This window comes from Mesocricetus auratus, unplaced genomic scaffold (assembly GCF_017639785.1).
Source record: "Mesocricetus auratus isolate SY011 unplaced genomic scaffold, BCM_Maur_2.0 Super-Scaffold_4256, whole genome shotgun sequence".
Taxonomy (NCBI): Eukaryota; Metazoa; Chordata; class Mammalia; order Rodentia; family Cricetidae; genus Mesocricetus; species Mesocricetus auratus.
In genome coordinates this window covers 24073797-24099580 of record NW_024429182.1, presented here as the reverse complement: position 1 = coordinate 24099580, position 25784 = coordinate 24073797, and the positions used below count along the sequence as shown (strand labels likewise).

General features: G+C 43.7%; 2 protein-coding genes across 2 annotated transcripts in view; both read left to right on the top strand.

Moving 5' to 3' along the window:
• Positions 1-4790: 4790 nt before the first annotated feature.
• On the top strand, positions 4791-6962 carry Fgfbp3 (fibroblast growth factor binding protein 3). The gene is made up of 2 exons (XM_013124619.3): positions 4791-5086; positions 5367-6962. Exon 2 carries the CDS (start codon positions 5431-5433, stop codon positions 6184-6186), a length of 756 nt encoding a protein of 251 aa, XP_012980073.1. The 5' UTR covers positions 4791-5086; positions 5367-5430; the 3' UTR covers positions 6187-6962.
• A 13078-nt stretch (positions 6963-20040) lies between these two features.
• The window catches only part of Btaf1 (B-TFIID TATA-box binding protein associated factor 1), an 88859-nt gene continuing 83115 nt past the window's right edge, over positions 20041-25784 (top strand). Inside the window, exon 1 of the mRNA XM_040745067.1 lies at positions 20041-20333. Within this exon, the coding sequence (XP_040601001.1) occupies positions 20320-20333 (14 nt within the window). The 5' untranslated portion in view covers positions 20041-20319. The remainder of the gene's footprint in view (positions 20334-25784) is intronic.

The window sequence follows — 25784 nt, the reverse complement described above, 5'->3', positions numbered from 1 at the left end:
CCTTAGGATATTGTGCATCTCCTTATGGTTAAGGCTCAGCTCAGTTTCTAGTGCATGCTGGACTAAATCGTGAGGAAGAGGAAAGTCCAAGACAAGCAGCATCGTGAAGTTGAAGCTGCACAAATCACTGGCAAAAGGTCAGTCACTTGATGACACCTGTGTACAGGGAAGGCTAAAAATGTCCCTAGCTTGGGGGCACGAATCCAGGAAAAAGGGAGAACACATATGGGTGAATAACTGGGACTTTATCACAGTGAACAGTGGAGAAACCAGAGGCAGAGTGTCCTTTCACTTTATCACGTGAACAGTGGAGAAACCAGAGGGATAGTGTCCTTTCACTTTATCACGTGAACAGTGGAGAAACCAGAGGCATAGTGTCCTTTCACTTTATCACGTGAACAGTGGAGAAACCAGAGGCATAGTGTCCTTTCACTTTATCACGTGAACAGTGGAGAAACCAGAGGCAGAATCTCCTTCTCCCTCCCCAGTCCCATGGCTTCCTTTCCCACGCACCTCATACAAACAAAACAGGTTTTCATCACTGACACAAGCCCTGTTCAAAACAAAGCAGGCCCTACCACAGCCCAGAACTTTTCTATCAGTGAAACAAGCCCTGTTCAAACCAAGGCAGGCCCTACCACAGCCCAGAAGTTGATTTCTTTCTTTCTTTTCTTGAGACATGGTCTCGCTATGTAGCTCTGACTGTCCTGGAACTCACTACAGAGACCCTGCTGGCCTTGAACACTCAGAGATCTGCCTCCTCCCGAGTTCTGGGACTAAAGGTTTGCACCCAACTACTTCAGAAGTTGATTTCTAATCCTGAGACTGCAGACTACACTCTCCAGCACCTTGATTTTGTCTTCTTGCTCAATTGCCAACAGAGAAATACTGGAGTCCTTATATATAAATTGTAATTATATATAATTATGTATATATATATTTCCCCTTAAATTTTATTTTAATTGTTTATTTTTGTATATGTTCATGTGCTCACATGTGGAAGTCAGAGAACAAGTTGAGGAAGTTAATTTTCTCCCAACACCATATGGGTCCCAGGGATTGAACTCAGATCTTCAGGTTTGGAGACAAGTGCCTTTATGCACTCAGCCATCTGCCTGGCCTCTCCTCTCTTGGTGTTTGCTTTTTATACTTTGTAGCTGTTGTTGTATTTAGGATTAGCACTTTCTGAATTGATTACACACACACACACACACACACACACACACACACACACACACGTTTTTCTGTATAGCTTTGGCTTGGAACTTGCTTCATAGACCAGGCTGGCCCCAAACTCAGAGATCTGCCTGCCTCTGTCTCCTGAGTGCTGGGATTAAAGATGTGCATCACCACTGCCTGGCATGAATTAACTCATCACTATATAATGCTTTTCTTTGTAATCATTTGTGATAGGTAGGATAATGGCCCTTAAAGAGGTCATCAACTCAATGTCCAGAACTTGTAAGTTAGACTGAAATGGTGGAATTAAGTCTGCAGGTGGAATTAAAGATATTAAACAGCTGACATTGAATGGTCCCAATGTAACTAAAAAAGTATTGTTATTTATTTCAATGCTTATTTTCTTGAGACAGGGTCTCACTATGTAGACTTGTTGAGCTTGGATCTCATTCCTAGACCAGGCTGACCTTGAATGCATAGAGATCTGCCTGCCTGCCTTTGCCTCCCAAGTGCCAGGACTAAAGATGTGTACCACAATGCCTAGGGCCCTATTGTTATTTTACTTTGTTTTTGCTGCTATTTATTTGTTGTTTGTTTTGTAAAAGAGAGAGGCAAGTAAGAAAATGAAATTCTGGGCTGGAGAGATGGCTCAGAGGTTAAGAGCACTGACAGTTCTTCCTGAGGTACCAAGTTCAATTCCCAGCAACCACAAGGTGGCTCACAACCATCTGTAATGAGATCTGGTGCCCTCTTCTGGCCTGGAGGTATACATGCAGACAGAACACTGTATACATAATAAATAAATAAATCTTAAAAAAAAAAAGAAAATGAAACTCTGAAAAAAATATAAAGATGGAATCGGTGGATGAGATGATTGCCAGCTTCAAAAACACTGTGGGCCAAGGAACGCAGGCAGCTCCTGACAACTGCAAAGGGTAATGAAGCTGACCCCTACCCCCAAGGGCTTCCGTTGTCCATTCCCTTTGCAGCAGGCTGACTGCCCTTCTACAGCAGGCTGACTGCCCTTCCTTCTACAGCAGGCTGACTGCCCTTCTACAGCAGGCTGACTGCCCTTCTACAGCGACCTTTTCAGAGACTCTGTTTAGCCTTGAACTTTGTGCTGAATATCAAAATGGGAAGTTTGTCCCCAGAATTTTCTTTCAGTCAACAGAATGTAAATGATTGAAACACATCTTCCAGGTGATCGTGATGCTTAGGCAACGAGATACGATAGGAAGTCAGCATTTTATGAATAATATGCCTGTACAAATTTGCGTTCTGGGTTAAAAATGTAGGGCAGACTGTCAGTGTACCAAGACACTGATGACTAATCATTTTCTGTTTCCCATGTCTGCCAAGCAAATTTATAAACTGGACCAGTATCTTAAGGCAGATACCTTTTTTTTTTTTTTTTGGAACCAGAGTCTACCATGTAGAATGGCCTAGAACTAACTCTATAAACCATGCTAGCCTTGAACTCATAGAGCTCTGCCTGCCTCTGCCTCCTGAGTGCCAAATAATTTTGAAATCAGAACCAGATGGTTTTATGTCTATAACTTCTCTTTCTCCCCATAGACTGAGCTACCAGTGCCTTCCCCTCTGATGCCTTCTAATCTAAGCACTGACAGTAAACACTAATCCACACTGGCAACCCTCCCTCCACTCTGGATGATGCTCCTACGGGAAACATTCCTGTTTCCAGAACCATCCTCTTCGTTGTTATAGAGATTTTGATTCAGTTCTCTCCCAACTGCAGGCTTGTCTTTCTAGTATATTCTTCCAAACCTTTCTAGATGTCCTAGACACAGAGGTTTTCTCTCTTTCCCTGGGCATTTCAGTCACCTTTCTCCAACTCTTTGAAGTCTACCATCTTTCTCTGGGTTACATCATGTACTCCACATGTTACACTTGTTGATATTCATGCTATTATTTCTATGGAGACTACAAGTATAATTCTACAGGGCGATGAGTGTGCCTTAAAGTCCCTGACTTAAGCCAACCCAATCTACATATAGCCCTGGAGACACTGGGCTTAGCTAATATCATTCAAAAAAGGGGATGGACAGATTTGATCCCTTCCTGCCCACTGCAAGCAGCTGGCTCCTGTCCCTCTACTTTGTTCTGGAGGTGGAGTTCTGGCAAAGCTCTTCTCAGAGAGTAAGGAGCAGGGATACTGGCTGCCTGCTTGCTTGGACACACAGAGTAGCCTTTTCCCCTTTCTTTCTTTCTTTCTTTCTTTCTTTCTTTCTTTCTTTCTTTTTTTTGGTTTTACGAGACAGGGTTTCTCTGTATAGTTTTAGAGGCTATCGGTCCAGCCCGGCCTCTGCCTCCGGAGTGCTGGGATTAAAGGCGTGTGCCACCACCGCCCGGCCCTTTGCCCCTTTCTTAGAAAGAAATTTGTCAGATCATCAGAGGCCGGGGCAGGCAGTCCTCTTTCAGGGAGAGCTGAAAGTGTGATTCTAGCCATGAATTCATTTCCAATGCTTCTTTCTGGGGGTGCATGCTTTTTGTTTGTCTTTTTAGATAATCCATATGTTGGATCATACTTTAGGAGAATGGTCTCCAGATACTTTGAGTTTTCTTTCCTTGACCAGGAAGAATTTTATGGAAAGATCAGTGTTACTTAACACGTGACCACATAAGGCTACTCAAAAACTGTGTTCCATCTGGATGCCTTGACAGCAGTGTGAGAGTGTGAGTACAATACATATATACACAAAATGGGAGTAAAATAGTCTCTATTCCCCAGAAACAGATCAAAAAAGAAAAGTCAGGAATTAATTGCACTTACGAATATTTTTAAAAGGAGCAGTGATGATAGAAGGTCAACAGAAACTAGGTCAATTGTCACTAGGGGGTGGCCCTTGCACTGGCATAGGCTCAGGCTGGCAATGTAAGTTAATAAAAGGTAACTGGGCATGGTGGGACATGCCTTTGATTCCAGCTATTTGGGAACTGGGTCAGGAGGACTGCAGGGTTCATGTGGTTGTAGACCATGACCCTATTTAAACTAAACTTTAAAAACAAGTTTGGGTCTGTAAGTTCGAGACCAGCCTGGACTACCAAGTGAGTTCCAGGACAGCCTCCAAAGCCACAGAGAAACCCTGTCTCGAAAAACCAAAACAAACAAACAAACAAAAACAAGTTTGGGGGTTAGCAAGATGTCTCTGTTGGTGTAGGAGCCTCCTGTTGACAGCCTGCCAGGCTGACAGCCTGAACTCAATCCCCAGGACCCACACGGTGGAAGGTGAGAACTAACTCTATGGCAGGCCTGAGTTAGTTCCCTGACTCATTCTCATTGTCCCCTGACTGCCACAGAAGAGACCCACGGGGTAGAGGGAGAGAAGAGAACTGACTCCTGCATGTTTCTCTCTTTCTCTCTCTCTCTCTCTCTCTCTCTCTCTCTCTCTCTCTCTCTCTCTCTCTCTCTCACACACACGCACACACACTAAATACATGTAATGCGAAAAGAAAAAGGAAGCTGTGCAAATAGTCAAATACCTGTTTCCGAATATTTTTGTTTCATTTTATCTTTTTTATCTTAAAACTCGGGTCTTCCTGTTTAACTTTTATTCTTCAGATAAACTTGAAAAAGTTTCAAAAGAAAAGATTCGTTAACATTTGCCTTATTTTCAGCGATGGAACAAAATACAACATTTATATTTCATGTCACATAGCTGCCTCTGTCACCCTTCTGTGGTGTGTGGGTCTGCACGAGGGTGTGTCTTCTGTGTCAGTAGTGTGGGAAATCCAGTGAGAGAGAAGTCTGGGAGGGGCATAGAGGGGGAGGCCCTTTCTCTCCCATTGATAACAGGTTCATTCACAGAGAACCGTTTAAAACAGATTAATCCCTTATGCAGCCATTCGCTCTACTCTAATAGGATCCCTCCACCTCTTCCAGAATTCGGTAAGCTAAAAGTGCATGCGTCCCTACGATTAACCTGAAATTATTTTGTAAACAATTTTGTGGGGGGTGGCTGGGTGATAATTAAACGTCATTTTCCTATATCAATGAACTTTTCAAAAACGATCCCTTAAAACGTAAGTTGCTCCCCTAGGACAACTCTTTAGAGGGGCTCCTCGCAGCTGAGAACATTGGTTTCCAGAAAGAACGGTCAGGGGAGTTGGCAGGTTCCTGTGCCCAGGGAGAGGGCTGCGTGGGACTCATCCGTAGCCTTCATCCACAGATCCGAGGATGCTTCTCGCCGTGTGCCGCCTGCACTGAAGCCCCAGGAACCCCAAAAGAGTGGGATGGCCAGAGCGTGCAGGAGACCTCCGAGACCGCGGGTGTCCCCTTTGCCGCTGAGACTGCTGCTTCTGCTGCTGGGATGCTGCCTCCTCGTGGCCGCCGGGAAGGACAAGGGGGCGGCAGGTAGGAAGGCTGCCCCGGCCTCGGGTTCCACGGGCGGTTCCTCGGGTCGCTTCGTGAGCCCAGAGCAGCACGCGTGCAGCTGGCAGCTCTTGGTGCCCGCCCCGGGAACGCCGACAGGCGGCGAGCTGGCGCTGCGCTGCAAGGCTCCGAGCGGAGCTAGCCTGCACTGCGCCTACCGCGGGCATCCCGAGCGCTGCGCGACCTCCGGAACCCGGCGCTCGCACTACTGGAGGCGGCTGCTGGGAGCGCTGCGCAGGAGACCCCGACCCTGCCTGGACCCCGCGCCGCTGCCACCGCGCCTGTGCGCCCACAAGAAGGCGGTCGCCGAGCTGCACCCGCCGACTCGCCCTACCCTGTCTGTGAGTCCCGCCGAGCAACTCCGTCCCAGAGCGCAGAGCCGGGCCCGGCCGCGACAGCCGATGTGGTCCTCGAGCTCACCGCCCGAGGAGAAGTCCTCGAGGGCTAAGACCAGCGCGGGCAGGAGGAAGGCGGGTTCGGATCCGGTCCCGAAGCCTCCCGCGGTGGCCGGGCTCCAGCCGGACGGGCTGGACCAGAACGCGGAGCTCACTGAGACCTACTGCGCCGAGAAGTGGCACTCCCTCTGCAACTTCTTTGTCAATTTCTGGAATGGCTGAGGTTGCGGGCCTGGCGGGGGCACTAGGGGCAGGTGCAGCGCAGCCGGGGCGGGAGGCTCCGGGCATCTCAGAGTGTGGGGATCGGGATGGAGTAGGCAGCATTCCGGATTCCAAAATGGGTCAGGGGTCAGGGTGGGGAGAATCTGAGACAGCATCTCAATTCTGATTTAAGAGCAGAAGAAATAGTGGAAACGGATAGGCTTATGTCAAGTTTGCAAAAAGTGTAGGCTAGGGAGAGAAGCTGAGAATAGGGAATGAGTGACTAAAGACGTGCCAATCTCTCCTGTAAGTGGGAGGCAGTGAATATTAACACATTGTAATTAAAATGTAACTGAGTAAGAGCCTGAGCCAGGCTGAACTGTTCAAAGTCTTCTTGGCTGTTCAGCTGACAAGATGGCTAATTTTTCTCCCCACCCTCTTTTCTGGATTGCTATGAACGCTGGGTGTGACAGTATTACACTTTCTATGTGGTTTGAAGCCTTACGGGTAAAAAAATAAACCCATGAATGGATTATCAGGACAATTGCTTTTCCGTTCCTTTAGCATTGCTACTTTTTAACCGAATTTTAGTACATTAACTACCTAAAATCAGAAGTGAATTTTAGAAGTTCAGTGCTCAAATACAAACAAAAATCCCCGAGCCTTTATATCTGATCACTCTTTTAAAACTCGGATAAAATGTAGACAGTTGTTTGGGCCCTTATCTCCTGCATAATAAAATTTATTTTTTTCATTTTTAATATGATCATCTTTAATAAAAACTGTCTGAACTTAAAGAATTATGAATTCATGGAAATTCTGCTTTTGTGTGTGTGTGTGTTGGAGACTCATTTTCTCAAGACATGATACCTCAGACTTCCAAGTTCTGGGTATACAGATGATCCACTATGACCAACTTGAATTAAGTTCTTAAATACAATTTGAATTGTTGGGAAAATAAACTGAAAAAAATGTGTATAAAGCAAGAGCCACCAACCGGCAGCTGCTGGGAAGTGCATTGTCCAGCTTGGATATCACCAAGCACTCTCCCTCCCCCCTCCCTACTTCCCTCCCTCCCTCCCTCCCTGCTTCCCTCCCTCCCTCCTTTCCTCCCTCCATCTCTCTTTCATTCCTTTCTCCTTTCTCTCCTACCCCATTTCCTTCTCCTCTTTCCTCCAATTTGGAATAGCTGTCAGCATTTTAAGATGAAATAATTTCATATAGAACCCCCCACCCAAAGTTCTGGTTTTCTTGAAACAAAAGCAGATCTGGTGACACTGGACCTGTCTTCCCACATGGTAACAACTTTCTGGCTGTCAGCTGCCTCTCTTGGAATTAAGTGTGTTTTCTAGAGTTCTTATTCATTCCAATGCATCAATCAACTTTATTAGTTTGTGTGTGTGTGCAGGTCAGAGAAAAACCCTCTACTTAATGAGTCCCAGGGATCCAAGTCAGTTTGTGGGGCTCCGTGGGGAGCGCCTTTACCTACTGAGTCCTTGAGGCCCCATCATTTTTGGTTTTTTGTATCACTCAGTTCCTCTGTTCTCTATTTTCATCAGTACATCCAAGGGTGGGTATTTTGGTTTTTAACTATTTGTAGGTGTGAAAAATTAGTTCTAGGTGTCTTTCAAAACTTACAGGTTCTAAACAGAGCTATTTGTTTCGAAGTCAGAAAGTAATACAAACTCAAATGGTATAATATTAAGTATTAACCTGTTCTTGTATGCTTTTGTAGCTGAGGGGTAGACTTTGGGTCTAGTTAGTTTTGCTGTGTGATTTTTTTTTAATTTACAAGTTTCTATGATAAACTTTATAAAATGAAAGAGTTTTTCATCATTTATTATTTATTTGCTCAAACGCTGCAACACACTTGTGGAGGCCAGAAGACAAGTTTCAGAAGTCTATTCTCTCCTCTCAGTGTGTGGGTCTCAAGGACTGAAGGATTAAACTGTGACGATCAGGCTGGGCAGCAAGCGCCTTCACTGGCTGAGCCGTCTAGAAACAGGGCCTCATGTACCCAAGCTGGCCTTGAGCTCATTGTGTTTCTGACTGTGACTTTGTATTTTAAGCTTTGGGAGTTTATATTCACTCCCTTTCACCCCATATTATATATAATCTTTATTTTTTAAAGAGTTTATTGACAAGGGGTTGGTGAGGCCCATGTAAATGTAGAAAGAGAAGACTGAGTCCACCAAGCTGTCCTGTGATCTGTGTTCAGTCACAGTGACACATGTCCTTCCCATACACACACTAATAATAAAAGTGGTTTTTGGCTTTATTGTGTTAAAGCACCTAACCCTCCAGGTCATGTGATGTTGCTCAACAGTAGAGGACTTGCTTAGGGTGCCCAAGGCCCTCAGGTCTCTCCTCAGTGCTGAAAGATATTTATTCCCTAATCTAATTTTGGTATTAGTTATACTAGTCAGATTTTTAATAAAAACAAATTGGTACCTAAGGCATTAAGAAACACAACATCCAAACGGGAACGCTAACAAAAGTTTTGTAATTATCAGTAGATAATTAATGAACTTCACAGATGGAAACCGTTTCTAAATTTCTTTCTCAGAAAAATATTGTCACAGGTAAAGTACCAGAAGTAGCCACCGTTTTTTTCTGTTGCTCTGGTATTATCCAGGGCTGAAGAACATTGGAATAGAGTTTTTCATCTAACGAGTGCCATCTTGTGGCCTTGTGGTCGAGTTACACTAAAATTACTAAACTACTGAGCTAGATCCAGACTGAGCTTTGTTGTCTGTCAGAGGCACTGCTCCAAGAAGGAAAAGGAAGCGCAGGGATGTGCTACACACATCAGAAAAGGCGAGGGGAGTTAACAACCATGGTAAGCGAGGCAGAGCACAAGCAGCCTGCTGGCTCATGCTTGTAATTCCAACAACCTAAACGCTGAGGCGGGAGAGTCAGACACTCAAGGTAGCACAGTGAGACCCAGGCCAGCCTGAGGTACAATAAGACCCTGTCTCAAAAACAAAGACAGAAAGAAACCATAACATATAACTTAGCAGTTTTGAGGGGCTGGAGTGAAAAAAAACTTTACTGCTCTTTCAGAGAACTGGAATTTGGCTCTCAGAATCCTTATCAGGTAGCTCTTAGCCAGCTGTTACTCCAGCTCTGGGTGGTCCATCACCCTCTTCTGTCCTTCATGGGAATCTGTGCTCTCATGTACCTACTGCCACAGGAATGCACACACATGAATGAAAAATAAAAATAAATCTTTCCAAGGGAGGTCCAATCCCAGAAGTCCTCCTTCCTCCAGGACTACAGCTTGACTGTTCCAGGTCCCTCTTGGCTGAGCCCACTGCCGGGGGTGAGGTATGGGAAGGCCTGCATCGCCATTCTTTTCTATTCTGTAGCTCTGGAGGAGCATGTTCTCGAGTGTTTGCATTTCACATGTGAGCACAGGCGTTTTTATTATTTTCTTCCGCTAATACCATTCCATCATCTCATTGTTTCCTTCCTAACCCTGACCTTCTTCCCTCTCCTTCCAACTGCATTTTAGCTGCCTCTTAAAAGGAAAGAGGTTGCAGGACTGGAGGAGCCTGTTGAGTCCTATCTAAAGACCTGTCCCCAGTCCAGCAGTCCCCGACTTGCTGCAGTCCCCCCAATATCTGATGGCAAAGGTTGGAGGTGTAGGGTCTGGTCTGGCCCTGCCTGGCCCCTATACCTTAGCCCTGGTGGTCAAGCAGAGGAGCATCTATACTCCCTAATAAACACAAGCACCTTAGTTGTAACCCCTCCCCCCCCAGTCACAGATTCCAAAGCACAGTCTCCTGGTAACTTGGCAAGTGGTGGAGCCTGCCAAGGTGAGGGTCTTGTAAGGGAGCAGCTTTCTGGTACTGAGAGGTCTTGCAGCACAAAGCCCATCAGTGCCAAGAACCTCAAGAGGTGGCTCTGGCTCCTGGGACCGAGGGGAGATGGTGTCAAGCCAGGAGAGCAAACTAACTCACCAGGAGAGTTGTGTCTTATCCCATGAGCCATCCCTGTGTCCCTCCCTTAGTGGTCTGCTGCTTGTCCTGTCCTGCCCTCCTGAGCTGCACAGTAGGAGGGTGTGAGAAAATAGCCCACCTAGCAGGGAAGCCCAGTGGTTGCCCTCACATCCATCCATGCCTCTGTCACAGGATCAGCCCTCCCGAGGACTCATGTGAAAGGCCAATGCCCTCACCGCCCAGAGCCAAGCTCCCACCCTTCCTGGCCCACAAGGTAGATTGCACATTAACTACTCTATGGGGAGGATCAGTGATGGGAAATGTGAACCCTGGGAGTAAGTGATGCTGAGAGTAAATGAGAAAAAATAATTACCATCTCAGCCACTTAAAAGTGTATAGTTCATCAACAGTGAGAACATCTACGCCTGCGCAGTCATTGTCACATCCATCTCCAGAGCTTTCTTCCCTTGTCCAAATAAAAGTTTGTCTCTCTGGGGCTGGAGGCATCGATGCCTCAGAGGCTGAGAGTTCTTACTGCTCTTCCAGAGTTCAGCTCCCAGCACCACATCCAGTGCTCTAACAACATCCTCTGTTGGCCTCTCTGCATCCACCTACATAGCATATTCATGCAAATACACATACGTTAAATAAAAATAATAAAACTAAATAGTAAAAGTTTGTCTCCATTAAACAATAACTCTTGTCTTTCACCATCCCTTGACAACCATGATTCTATTTTCTGTCTCTATGAACGTAGCCATCTAACAAAGTAAAACCATTTATCCTTTTAAAAGAGGCTTACTCCACTTGAAATGATATCCTCCAGATATCAGTTACATTGTCACATGTCTCTAGATTTAAATAATATACCATTGTATCTGCATACACATTTTGCTTATTCACTCATCTGCTGATATACACTTGAATGTTTATATTTTTCAGCTATTATCAACAATGCTGCTATGACACTGGCTCACAAATATCTGATCAAGTTCCTGCTTTTAATTAAGTTCCATTTCTAATTTTTTCTTTCTTTCTTTTTTTTTTTTTTTTTTTGGTTTTTCGAGACAGGGTTTCTCTGGAGGCTGTCCTGGAACTAGCTCTTGTAGACCAGGCTGGTCTCAAACTCACAGAGATCCGCCTGCCTCTGCCTCCCAAGTGCTGGGATTAAAGGCGTGTGCCACCACCTCCCAGCAATATTTTATAAGATATGTGATTTGGAAATATTCCCTTCCATTCTGTGGAATGGAATGTTTTCACTGCTAGTAATGTTCTGAGGGGCTGGAGAGATGGCTTAGTGGTTAGGAGCACTGACTTTTTCCAGAGGACCTGGGTTCAAGTCCCAGCACCCTCATGGCAGCTCACAACTGTCTGTAACTCCAATTCCAAGGGAACCTGGCACCCTCACACAGACATACATGCAGGCAAAACACCAACGCACATAAAATAAAAATACATAAAATTTGGTAGTGGTGCAAACCTTTAATCCCAGCACTTGGGAAGTAGAGGCAGATGGATCTCTGTAAGTTCTAGGCCAGCCTGATCTACAGAGTTCCAGGACAGCTAGGGCTGTTACATAGAGAAACCCTGTCTTGAAAAATAAAAACAAAAAGTATAATGTTCTAAGGTACAGAAACATTTTTTTTTTATTTTAAGAGACAGGGTTTCTCTGTATTGTTTTGGAGTCTGTCGGACCAGCCCAGCCTCGATACAGAAACATTTTTAACTTTGATGGAGTTCAAGGCAAACATCATTCCCAAATATCATGACAGGAGTAGGAAAACATGAAGGACATATCTTTTTTCCCCCTCTTTTTCTTGTATGGGTGCTCTGTCTGCATGAATGTCTGAAGAGGGCATCAGGTCTCATTTTAGATGGTTGTGAGTCACCATGTGTTGCGGGGAATTGAACTCAGGACCTCTGGAAGAGCAGCTAGTACTCTTAACCTGTGAGCCTCCAGGCCCTAAGTACATATCTGGACATTTAAAATAAAGTTATGTGAATTGGTTCTACCTGCAAGTATTTATGTGCACTATGTGTGCCTGGTACCCTTACAGGACAGGAGAGGGTGTGACGCCTCCTGGAGCTGGAGTTACAGGTAGTTGTGAGTTGCCCATTGTGAATGTTGGGAACTAAATCTTGATTCTCAGCAAGAGTAGAAAGTGCTCTTAGCCCCGGGGTCATTCCTCCAGCCCCTAATGTTGCTTTAAAAAATAATTTTTATTTTATATGTACATGCTGACTAGTTTTATGTCGACTTGACACAAGCTATAGTCATCTGAGAGGAAACCTTGATTGAGAAAATGCCTCCATAAGACCAGGCTGTAGGCAAGCTTATTGAGAATTTTCTTAGTGATTGCTGGGAATTGAACTCAGGACCTCTGGAAGAGCAGTCAGTGCTCTTAACCTCTGAGCCATCTCTCCAACCCCAACACATCTTAAACTAATATTCCACAACATGTAGGCATTTGTACCACGTGTATGTCTGGTGCCCGAGGAAGCCAGAAGAGGTGATAGGATATCCAGTAACTTGAGTTACAGATGATCGTGTATAGGCAGAGTTTTCCTGTCCTGTAGTCACTCTCAAACACACTGAGGCTTATATTAATTATAAATGCTTGGCCAACAGCTGAGGCTTATTACTAACTAACTCTTACATTTTAAGTTAACCCATTTTCCCTATTTACACTCTGCCTCGTGGCAGTGCCTTTATTAACACGGCACTTTCATCTCCTGCTCCCTCTGCATCTGGCTGATGACTCCAGACTCTGCCCTTCTTCCTCTCAGGGTTCTCCTACTCTGGCTTTTCTGCCTAAACTTATTCTGTTCAGCTATTGGCCAGTCAGCTTGTTTATTAAACCAAACATAGCAACATATATTCACACAGAGTACAGAAGGATTATTCTGCAGCATTTGTGAGCTGCCATGTGGGTACTGGGAACCAAACCCAGGTGTTCTACAACTGCCTTTTCCCCCCACACAATGAAAAGGTTGCAATAAGTGCTTTTACACACTAAGTTATCTCTTGGCACCTAAATGTTACTTTTTAATTAAATAAAAAAGTTAAGTTTGAGCCGGGCGTTGGTGGCACACGCCTTTAATCCCAGCACTTGGGAGGCAGAAGCAGGTGGATCTCTGTGAGTTCGAGGCCAGCCTGGTCTACAGAGCGAGTTCCAGGACAGCCTCCAAAGCCATAGAGAAACCCTGTCTCGAAAAACAAAACAAAACAAAAAAAAGTTAAGTTTGTCTAGTGATGGGGCTTGAGAGATGGCTCAGTGGTTGTGTGTTTACTACTCTTGCAGAGGACCTGAGTTTGGTTCCCAAACTCCCCATAAGACAGCTCAAGCTGGGTGATGGTGGCTCATGCCTTTAATCCCAGCACTCGGGAGGCAGAGGCAGGCAAATCTCTGTGAGTTCGAGGCCAGCCTGGTCTACAGAGCGAGTTCCAAGACAGCCTCCAAAACAATACAGAGAAATCCTGTCTCAAAAAACAAAACAAAAGGCAGTTCAAAATCACCTGTAACTACAGTTACAGGGGATCTTACATGCTCTTCTGGCCTCTGCAGGCACCTGCACTCACACACATGTATTCACATGTACACATGTGCATGCACACACATACATACCTAGAAAACAAAACCACCTTACATTTTTGGTTGGTGAAATGGCTCAGCAGGCAAAGTGCTTGCTGCACACTTTAGTAATAAATACTTAAAAGTTAAATGTAGTGTGTGTGCATGTGAGTGGCAGTGTGCTACAAAGTGTGCTGCAGGTCAGAAGACATCTTTGTAACATGAGTTCTCTTCTACTTTTATGTGGGTTCTCGGGACTAAACAGCTGAGTCATCTTGCTGGCCTAGTTACCCTTTACTTAACAGTTTATAAGAAGGTAAAGCTTGTTAATGACTTCAGTGATTAAGCCAGGAACGGTTATGCCTAAAACCTCAAAAAGCTGGGACAGGATGACAGGATGACCACCAGTTTGAGGTCAGCCTGGGCTATCTTTTTGTTGTTTTGTTTTTTTGAGACAGGCTTTTTTTGTGTAGTTCTGCCTGGTTGTGCTGGAGCTAGTTCTGTAGACCAGGCTGGTCTCAAACTCAGAGACCTGCCTGCCTATTCCTCATAACTGTGTGAGATTAAATGCCTGCTCAGTGCTACTTTATCTCAAATTTAGAGAGTGTCTAAATTAATTAATTATTTATTTATGTTTTTTTTGAGACAAGGTTTCTGTGTAATAGTCCTGACTGTTACACCAGGCTGGCCTTGAACTCACTAAGATCTTCCTGCCTCTGCCTTCCAAGTGCTGGAACTAAAGGTGTACACCACCTGCCCAGTTTTAAATGTATTTATTAAAGATAAAAACATAATATAAGTAATTTCTATTACTTCTTTCACATTCCATTTTCTTCTCTACTCAGCTTCCTTCCAGTGGTAATGATATGTCTGGGGTGAATTCTTTTAACCTATTTGTAGTAATTCTACACTTGTTAATGTCCATATATGTAAAAACTCATACCAAGTATAGTTACTGTACTTTTTTTTGTTTTGTTTTTTGAAGGTTTTTCTCTGTGTTTTTTTTTTTTTTTTTTGAGACAGGGTTTCTCTGTATTATTTTTGAGGCTGTCTGGAACCTGATCTGTAGACCAGGCTGGTCTCGAACTCACAGAGATCAGCCTGCCCCTGCCTCTGCCTCCCAAGTGCTGGGATTAAAGGCGTGTGCCACCACCGCCCAGCAGTTATTGTACTTTTATGGCTATTAATTAAAATTGGGAAAGCCTAAATATTAACTGTTCTGGGTTTTCATGTACTGGAAATATTAGTTTAGCAAATTTATAGACCACTGTGGATTCCAAGTTCAAAGACAGCCTGTGCTATATTGTAGACTCTCAAAAATAAATAAATAGATAAATGTGGATAGAGAGACAGATCAGCTGGGAAGTTCAGATCCCTGAACCCATGCAAAGCCTGACTTGGTACCACATCTGTAATCCCCACACTCCTTTGGTAAGAGAGGCTGAGAAAGGAGAATTGCTAAAGTTGGTAGACCAGCTAGCCTGGCATATAAAGAAGAAAAAAAAATTGCTGCAAACAAGATGACTGTCTGATATCCAGGGTTGCTCTTGGACCTACAAGCACGTGGGGATGGGGCAGAGAGGGGGGAGACACACATACACATTTAAAAAAGGTAGAGAGCAAATAACTTATAACATACAAGTAATTTATAGCCTGCACTGCAGGTGGTGGCACACATCTTTAATCCCAATGCTCAGGAGGCAGAGGCAGTTAGATCTGAGTTCAAGGCTGGCCTGGTCTACAGAGTGAGTGCCAGGACTATTCAGGGAAACCCTGTTTCGAAAAGAAAAGAAAAAACTTACAAAATTATATGCTGGATACATATATATTTATAAAAACTCAAACTTCATAGTGACAGTTATTTTTGGCATGGCACAGAGGACCATGGGATCAGAGAGGAGTAAACGTTAATTTTAATTTTGTAGAAATTTATCTAAAGAAAATACAGTATTAAGATAGTTTGAATTTTTCTTAACTTATAATTTGTCCATAGGTCCTATTTATTCACTTTTTTGGGGACTCTATTATAAAATTAGAGGTATTTAGATGGATAGGAAACTATGGATTCAGACCATTTCTAGGTTTTCTAAGTAGTAAACAGTTGTTGCAGTGAATTTTTTCTTTCTTTTTTGATTTTGGTTTTACGAGACAGGGTTTCTCTGTATTGTTTTGGAGGCTATCGGTCTAGCCCAGCCTCGAACTCACAGAGATCCGCCTGCCTCTGCCTCCCGAGTGCTGGGATCAAAGGCGTGCGCCACCAACGCCCGGCTTTTCTTTCTTTTTTTGAGACAAGGCTTCACTATGTAGCAATGGCTGGCCTGGAACTTGCTATGTAGTCCAGGCTGACCTTGTATTCATACTCTTCTTGAGTGCTGGGATTAAAAGAGTGGGCCACCAAGCTCAGCCTTTTATAATGTTCTTAAACAATACCATTTATTTGTGTGTGTAGGTGTGTGAGTGGCACATGAAGGTCAGATCTTGTAGGAGTTGGTGCTCTGCTCCCACTACATGGACCTCAGGGATGGAACTCAGGCTAGGTTTGGTGGCAAATGCCTTCACTCACTGAGCCATCTTTCCAGTCCTCAGTTAACATTCTTGTAGGGATAATCTCCAGGAAAAGTGTGTTTCTACAGCCATTATCTTTAAAGTGGGGATATATGGATCTTCAAGAAATGTATAGTGTCATGCTTTTAAAGGTCAGTGTACCACAAAACTATAAATATATTTGACTAAAGATCATTGGACCTAGAAGCTGCTGGGGTGTGGCATTATAAAAGCTATATATACTAGATTACTTTTCAATCCTATAGACAACCATACTTCCAAAATTTGTAAACTAGTGTTATTATCCCCATTTCACAGTTGAGGGATTAAGACACAGAAATTAAGTAACAAAAGGAATAATCAGGGATGAAGGTTTAGCTCAGGGCCACAGCAAGTGTCTAGCATGCCCTGGATTTCATCAGCAGCACTGCTGTGAGCACCAAAGGTCAACGTGTTAATAGTTTTGAGTGCTTACTGTGGCAGACACTTGGCTAAATGTTTGTCATTCTCATTTATTCTCCACCAAATCTGAGTACCGTTATTTTCTTCACTTCCCAGATGCAGACTGAAGCTTAGTGAAATAAAACTTCTTTGGACACAAAACTATCAAGCATGACGAGAAAGGACTTAAAAATAAGTCAGTCTAGCTGGGTGGTGGTGCTGCAAGCTTTCAATTCCAGCACTTGGGAGACAGAGGCAGGTGGATCTCTGAATTTGAGGCTAGCCTGGTCTACAGAGCTAATTCCAGGACAGCTAGGGCTACACAGAGTAACCTGTCTTGAAAAAAATCAAAACCAAAACCAAGAAAGAAAAAAGTCAGTCAGTCCTACCACGAGTATGTAGGACCATTTGATGATTACATTATCTGTACAAGTTGAAGGGGCTGGAGAAATGATTCAGTAGTTAAGAGCACATACTACCCTTCCTGAGGATCTGAGTTTGATTCTCAGGAGGCTCGTAACCATCTATAACTTCAGCTCCAGGAGGATCAGATACTCTGGCTTCTATGTTCCCCGGGCTACACAAACACAATTAAAAAAATAAATTACCTTTGGAAGAAAAAAAAAACCCCAAGTTGATAACAATAGTCCTTTCTTCTCTCAGAAGCTAAGAATACAGATCTATGTATCTTTGGTATTACAGAAAAAGATTTTTAAAAATGTAAAATCAATGTAGTTGTTTACTCTTTTGGCTCTTTTATTCTTTTGGGGGGCCTGCCACTCAGCTCCCAAATAAACACACAAAGGCTTATTCTTTCTTTTTTTTTTTTTTTGGTTTTACGAGACAGGGTTTCTCTTTATTGTTTTGGAGGCTGTCGGTCCAGCCCGGCCTCAAACCCACAGAGATCTGCCTGCCTCTGCCTCCCGAGTGCTGGGATCAAAGGCGTGCGCCACCACCGCCTGGCAGGCTTATTCTTTCTTATAAATGCCCAACCTTAGCATGGCTTGTTTCTAGCCAGCTTTTCTTTTCTTTATTTGGAGTCTTTTTTTGATGTTTTTATTTAAATTAGAAACATGCATGCTTTAAATGTCAATCCCAGCTCCCTCTCCCACCCTTCCTCCCTTGTCCCTCCACCAGGCCCCCGCCAGCTTTTCTTAACTTAAATTATCCCGTCTACCTTTTGCCTCTGGGCTTTTATCTTTCTCTACTCTATATACCTCTCTTTCCTTCTTAACTCTGTTGCTGGTTGTATACCTGGGTGGGCTGGCCCCTGATGTCCCCCTTTCCTTACTCCCTGATTTTCTCCTCTTTATTCTTTATGCTTGACAGTCCCTATCCCTCTCCTGCCTGGCTACTGGTCATTCAGCTCTTTATTAGATCAATCAGGTGTTTTAGACAGGCAAAGTAAAACAGGTTTACAGAGTTAAACAAATGCAACACATCTTTGCATCATTAAACAAATGTTCCAAAGCAGCCGGGCGGTGGTGGCGCACGCCTTTGATCCCAGCACTCGGGAGGCAGAGGCAGGCGGATCTCTGTGAGTTCGAGGCCGGGCTGGACCGACAACCTCAAAAACAATACAGAGAAACCCTGTCTTGTAAAACCAAAAAAAAAAAAAAAAGTTCCACAGCATAAACAAATGACACATCTTGAAATAATATTCTATAACAGATCATCTTGCTCTCTTGCTTAAAACCCTCTTTACTACACCTAGCATAAAAATCCAAATTCTTTACTTACAAGTCCCTTTACCCCTCCCACCAGAATGTGCTAATCTTAGATATACAGAGAGCTCTCAGGATCTTTACATAGCTAGCCACTTTTGCCATATAGTTATCCATTTAAACACCTTAGTTTCCCCCTAATCACCTAGTTCAGGTCTCTGTCACTCTGTTTTCCAAGTATTGTTTTATGTACTAGAACATTTCTGCATTTATGCTGACTTTTTTTCAAACCCTTTTTTCATTTATGAGATTTTGCCTACATGATTCTATGTGTACCACATGTGTGTTTGATGTCCATATAAGCCAAAAGGCATCAAATCCGCTGGATCTGCAATTACAGATGGTTGTGAGCCATCCTGTGGATGCTGGGAAGTAAATCTAGGTCCTCTGAATAAACGGAAATTTTTTGTTTTGTTTTTTTTGAGACAAGGTTTCTCTGTGTAGCCTTGGCTGTCCTGGAACTCACTCTGTGGGCCAGGCTGGCCTCGAACTCACAGAGATCCACCTGCCTCTGCCTCCCCCAAGTGCTAGGATTAAAGGTGTGCACCACCTATGCCTGGCTGGAAAATAGTTATTACTGTCTTGAAGCTAGGCGATTATTTAAACTTTCAGAGCTTACTTGCCTCACTTGTAAAGTGAAGATTAAAACTTCTTTTACAGGCCGAGGATGTGAAGTCCTGAGTTCTAGGCCCAGCACCACCAAACAACAAGCTGGGAAAAACATCACATTATTTACAGCCTTGCCTGGTAATTGTCTGAGGTAATGTAAGCCCCCTGCAGAGAACTCTAGCAGGCACTTGCTTTATTCCTTCCCATACTTACATGACCTCATTTTATTTCCACAGCCTTCTACAGTGCTTCTCATCGTACAGATGACAGACTCAAGGATTGAGACATAAGTTCTAAAAAGGCAACGAGAAGCCAATGGGCATGTTTTATAAGCGGAGGAGTGACACGACATGTACCTTTTGAAGATTAATCTGTCAGTGGCCAATAAACTGGGCTTGTCGAAACTAGAGACATACTAGTTTGACTACTGGCATAAAAATAATTTTAAGGTGGTAAGAGGCCCCAGTAGGCAACAGAGGAGTGTTTAGCAGTAGGCCTGGTAAAATCGTGGGCAGTCCCTGCATTTATGCACAACCACTGGTATGCACCTGAGCCTCCATCCCCTCCTCCTTGTAGAACCACTGCAAATTCTTGGTCTGGAAATCGCTCTGTAGCCCAGACTGACCTCCAGTTTCACAACCTGTTACCTCAGCCTCCCTAGTACAAGGATTATAGGCGTGTACCACCCCACCCAGCCCTTTGCAGGTCTCCCTTGACTTCACCCCCGCCCAAAGCATCGCGACCCGGGCCGGAGTGGCAAATTCCTCCAGAGTTCGTTCCTCTTTGGGAACAGCCTAGAGGGGTAGGGTCGGGATGGAAGGCAGTTAGAGTCCGAGGTCTGGAACTTCCAGAACTCTAGCTAGGCAATCTTCCAGCCCTGGAAAACAGAGACCTCTTTTCATTTCCCTCCCGTCCTGATCTGCACAGCGAAGCGGCTCCAGGAGAGGCCGTACGCGGACGGAGCTCCCAGAGAGTAGGCCGACAGCGCGCCGCCCCACGTGTAGATGACGTCACTTCCGGCGCACTGACGCCGAGTCCGGCGTCCCGACGTTTGCGTCAGCGGAGAGCGGGGCTGGGGGCACCGGGTTTGAAGTGCTGCGGGTCAGAGCGGCGCCGCCTCCGCCCGTGTGAAGGACCCCGGCCGCGTTGGAGACGAGCTCCGGTGGGCGGCCCATGCCCGAAGGCCCGTGCCGGCCGCTACACGCCGCGCCACCTGCTGCCCTGCGCCCGACGGCCTGGGCCTGCGCCGCTCTGCTCGGGAAACGAGCGCCCCAGCGGTGCGGCGTGTAGCTCCCCGGGAGTTCCGAACCGCCGGCGCCGGCCATGGCGGTCTCCAGGTGGGTGTCGCCGCCGGCCAGCTAACGGGGAGCGCGCGTGGGCACGGCTGTCGGCTCCCGGCGCCTCAGCGCCGGCCAGCAACGCTGCCTCTGCCTCGTCTGGACTTCCGAGTTCGCCCCTCGGCTGGCGGGCGCTTTGGGCTCGGGTTACTCGGAGAAATGGCTCAAGAAAGGCTTTTCCTCGTTCAGTGTGACTCCTTCGAGCTGGCTTTTTTCCTTTTTTCTTCACCACGTTTCTCTTCTGTGGTTTCTCTTCCCTCTTTGAATTGTAGGCGAGTCTCTTTTCTTTCTTCAATCTAAGTCTGATCCCTAACCACCATTTCACGGCAAAACTTGGTGGTTAACTGTCGAAAAAGGGGGAGGTTGAAACACTGTTATCCAAGAGACCATCTGGTTATACTAAATTTAAAACATTTACAGCGTTAAGGGTATAGCCTTTCTCAGTCTTTCTTAAGGTATAGTTCCTCCTTTTGTTCGGCACTAAGCATTCCGTCATCAGCGTGTAGTCTTAAATAGATGACTATTTTAGCATTCTCCCCCTCCAAGAGATATAGATCTTAAATTATTGTAAATTGTGCCTACTGTGGGAGAGTCCAAGAAATTTTACAGAAAAACTTACAAGCATTTAACTTGTATAGCTTCTGGTAATAGAACGGGCTGGGAAACTTGGAAAATGATTTTGGTGTCCCGTTGACATTTAAGCAGAGGTTAGGTAGGCTCTGTGTTTAGTCAGAGTTGCCAAGTTGTTTAGGGGTGATGAGGTAACTTAAATGAGAATTGAGTCCTTTCGCCATATGTACTGAAGGAGATAAATGATGAAAATAAACAGCTTTCACTCCTTTTCGCAATTAGTTGAACACATTCCTTTGAGTACAGTATGTGCTGAAGTTTTCTCTTATAACAAAAGACTAACCCATCCCTCACAAACTCCCCAGGTAACTGATGAAATAGTCTGTGGGAGAAGCCCATGGGAGTTGAGTGAAGGGGGTTGCTAGGTACCAGTATACGGGACATCTAGTTTTTATTTCATAAGCAGATTCATCCATTCTGTGGGAGAAAGATTTTTGTTTCAGCACCTATAAAACTGCTTTAAGAGAATACAAGTGGCATTTCTTTTTTTCTGCAAGTACAGATTACTTTCTGTGTAAATGGGAAAAGAAATATGTTGCTACATAAACAATATGACACTCCCCCCCCCCCCCAGGGGTCTCATGTAGCCCAGGCTATCCTCAAACTAAGAAGGATCCACCTTCCTCTGGTTCTGGGACTAGAGTTGTGTTTGTTGCTTTGCCTTATCCCTTTCTAGTTTAAGGGAATTGTGGCTTCCTTACTTCCTTTCATAAAGTTGGTGTATATTTGTACAATGTTGGAAAGCTTTATAGAGACAAAATGACAGTGCTTAAAAAGACTCATCTTTTTTGCTTAAGACTAATCTATTGACCCACGTTTAGGACACCCAATTTTTGAAAGACTGAGTAGGCTTTGAAGGCTTTTTGTTCTCATTGTTTGGTTTCACAGAGTAGTGCTTTCTGTTATTCCTTTTTTTTCCTATTCACTGCCAAAATTAAAGTCAGTCACATATAATAAAAGCTGCTCTGTGTTTGGCTTACTAATGTCAGTTCAAGCAAACACTTTAGGATACCTTGTTTGTGTGTGTATTTGGGGTATTGAACTTTTAAAAATATTTGTGGATTCAATTTGAAAGTCAAACTTTGTAGTTTCAGGTATGACCTCATGCATTCAGCATATGTCTGTGCTGAACATTTAAGCTTCATTTTTCTCTTGTTGGCGTTGTGGAAGTGGAGGCTCATTTAAGTACTTTTATGTAAAATAGGCAGAAGATAGTTTGAGAAATGGAAATTATATGCCAGAATTGAATTAAAAATATTTTTGCAGTTAGTGTCAACGTGTATAACTATAGAGGAACCTTATGTTTTAAAGATTTTATTTAAACATTTCTAACAGGAAATAAATTGGTACTGTTGTTCCTTCCTCTATCAGGAAATCTGGAATAATCTTTGACTTTTCTGTCTTTTCCATTCCTTCTATCCTGCCAGTCATTAAATCCACCATGCCCTGCCTGCCTTTTTAAACTTCCTGCAGCCAGTCTTTCCTATTATTGTCACCGTCATTTATGCTCTATCATCTAGTCCAAGACATCTGCAACAGCAACACCTTCATTTTTTTTCTTTAGAAAAGGGGTTTTCTTTTGGTTCCTTTTGAGGGTAAAGTTGATCATGGTGGGGAAGGCTTATGGCCACGCTGAATCCACAGTTAGGAAGCAAACAGAAATGCATCTCTCTTTTATCCTTCCTTTCTATTTTTTTTGAAAGGCATCTCTTTAAACAATATTTTTTGTGAGTGATGTTTGTGTGAGTGTACATGTGGAGGGCAGAGACAACTTTTGGAGTCAGTTTTCTCTTTCAGCCTTGAGTCTCGGATAGAGCGGCCGTTTGAGGCCCACCTGTCAAATGCTGTCACCTTTCCTTGTTCTTGCTCCCACTGGTATCTAATTTATTTATCACCTCAGATGTGTTATTTGCTAATATGCAAATTTTAATGCTATTATTTTTCTGCTTAAAACTTGCTAGCTTTCTGTTGCATATCAGAAGAGGGCACCAGATCTCATTACAGATGGTTGTGAGCCACCATGTGGTTGCTGGGAATTGAACTCAGGACCTCTGGAAGAGCAGTCAGTACTCTTAACCTCTGAGCCATCTCTCCAACGCCTCTTGCTTCATTTTTGCATTGTGCTCTCTGCACTTACATCCCTCCCTCACTTTTGTTTTCCTTCCCCAGAATGTTTTTACCTCCCATTCTTTATTTCTGGGACCATCTCAAGTCTTTCTCATCACAGTCTTAGTTGTACCTCAGTGCTTACATGTATCACTTTGTTCAGGAAGCCTTCTTCCTGAGTTTTACTTTACTTATGCTATTTAGGGTTTCTTCTTTCTTTTAGGAGACAGGGATCTCAATGTAGTGCCCAAGCTGTTCTCATTTCCGTTTCCTGTAACAGACCACAGGCATGTGCCACTTTCTTAGTGTTTCCTACCTAGTTCAGCTATAGGTTTTTGTTGCTTGGTTATACTGGGGACTTAGAATACCATGCAAATAATTTACCACTAAATTACAACTGAATTTCAGTACCCCAGGCTGGGCTGCAACTAGCTATCAGCCTGTCCCTTCCTCTGGAGAGCTAGGTTTATAGTGCACTAACAGGACAGGTCAGACACCTAGCTATGCTTTTTTTGTTGTTTCTGGGAAGAAACACATTTACTTTAGCTTTGCATATTTATAAGTGTATTATATATGCTTATAAAAGTATAAAGGTCATAGTTTAAAATATTTTATTAGTTTTAATTATGTTATGTTTGTGCCTCTATGTGGGATATGTGTATGTGAGTACAGGTGACCTTGGAGGCCATAGGCATCAAATTCCCTGGAACTGGAGCTACAGTTTATTGTGAGTGTATTGACATGAGTGCTGGCTATTCCACTCAGGTCATCTGGGAGAACAGGAAAGTGCTTTACAAAAGAGATCTATTTATTTTATGTGAGTGCTTTATCTGCATGTACACCTCCATGCCAGAAGAGGGCATCAGATCCCATTATAGTTGGTTGTGAGAGCTACCTTGTGGTTGCTGGAAATTGAACTCAGGACCTTTGGAAGAGGAGCCAGTGCTCTAAACTGCAGAACCCAGGATCATGTTTTTAAAAATAAATCATCAAGCTGGGTGGTGGTGGCGTACACCTTTACTCCCAGCACTTGAGATGCAGAGGCAGGCCATCCTGGTCTCCAGAGTGAGTTCCAGGACAGCAAGGACAACAACACAACAAACAAACAAAAACCATCTTAATAGTATTAAACAAGTCCTGTTATAACATGGCTTTTTAATGATGAAAACTGTATATAATCTAACCCTACATTTTATATGATCAAAAAAATTTTTTTTGGTTTTTACGAGACAGGGTTTCTCTGTATTGTTTTGGAGGCTATCGGTCCAGCCCGGCCTCGAACTCACAGAGATCTGCCTGCCTCTGCCTCCCGAGTGCTGGGATCAAAGGCGTGCGTCACCACCGCCCGGCATGATCAAAAATTTTGATTCTGCTTGTATTGTTATAAGGATTGGCTTTATTGTAGTTAGACTGTGGCAAGGTGTGAGCTTTTCATCTGTGGATGAGGATATGAATTTTATATAAATAACTGAGTCTTTAAGATTGCAAACTCAGAGTGAAATTCTCTGTAAAATTCAGTAAGATATCATTGGAAAATAGTTTCTCTTTTAGGTGCTTGCAAGAGAGAATATATATGTCAGAATTTAAAAGTTTAATTGCTATTAAAATGTGTATTGTGGAAAGTCAGCTAAACTAACTTACTATGTGATTTTTCTCCCATAAACTTTTACCCCCCCCAACCAAAGTACTTGTTAAGAGCTTGTGGTGTTGCTTGCAAATAGTTCTACTTGCTTGGGGAGGGAGAGGGAACTGGGATTGACATGTAAAACAAGCTATTTAAAATTAAAATAAAAAATGATTTAAAAAATAGTTCTACTTGCTAAATCTTTGAATTCCATCTTCTTGCTTTGTGAAACACTGTTATCTCTTTTACTTAGTGGGAATTAAAACAGAAAAGGCTACCTTGGTAGGTTTTTGTTAAGGCTTATTCACTGGTAGTGATTCTGTAACTGTTAGGTTCTAAGTTTAACCTAGATTTGCCTTTCTTTGTGGTTGGGTCTTGCTTATGTAGCCAAAGCCAAAGTCCAGTTGGTGGCCCTCTTCTCTCAACCTCCTGACTGCTGGACTTACAGGCATGCACACCCATGCCCCGCTTGTATGTAGGTTAGAAAATATTGTATGTTTTACAAAAGAGATTTATTTATTTTCTGTGAGTTCTGTTTTTGTTATTTTTTTCTCGGATTTACAAATAAAAGCTAATGTCTTAAGTATTTTGGAGCTGGGCCTTGGTGGCACATGCCTTTAATCCCAGCACTTGGGAGGTAGAGGCAGGGATCTCTGTGAGTTCAAGGCCAGCCTGGTCTACAGAGTGAATTCCAGGTCAGTCTCCAAAACAATACAGAGAAACGCTGTGGGGAAAAAAAAGTATTTTGACAACATTGAGGATTTATTTTAGAAGCCCTTCCTCCCGTCTATGAATTGAAAGTGATATAGCCACTAAAGATTCAGGGAAGAAAAAACCGGAAATATGTCTTTTAACAAATTGTTACATAGGAACAGAACTTTTGCTCAGTCTTGTTAATTCTTACTACACTGCTAATACTTTAGAGAAACATTGTATCTCTAGTCCTATTCTACAAGTAAGAGGAAGTATTGCCTTCTAGCCTCATTCCCACCCCCATGATCTGGTGACTTGGGACCTTCTGAGTTTGCTTTCTCAGTGCTGAGCTTGCATGCTGACAAAAGGAAGTTCCTTGATGTGGGAAAGTGCTAAGG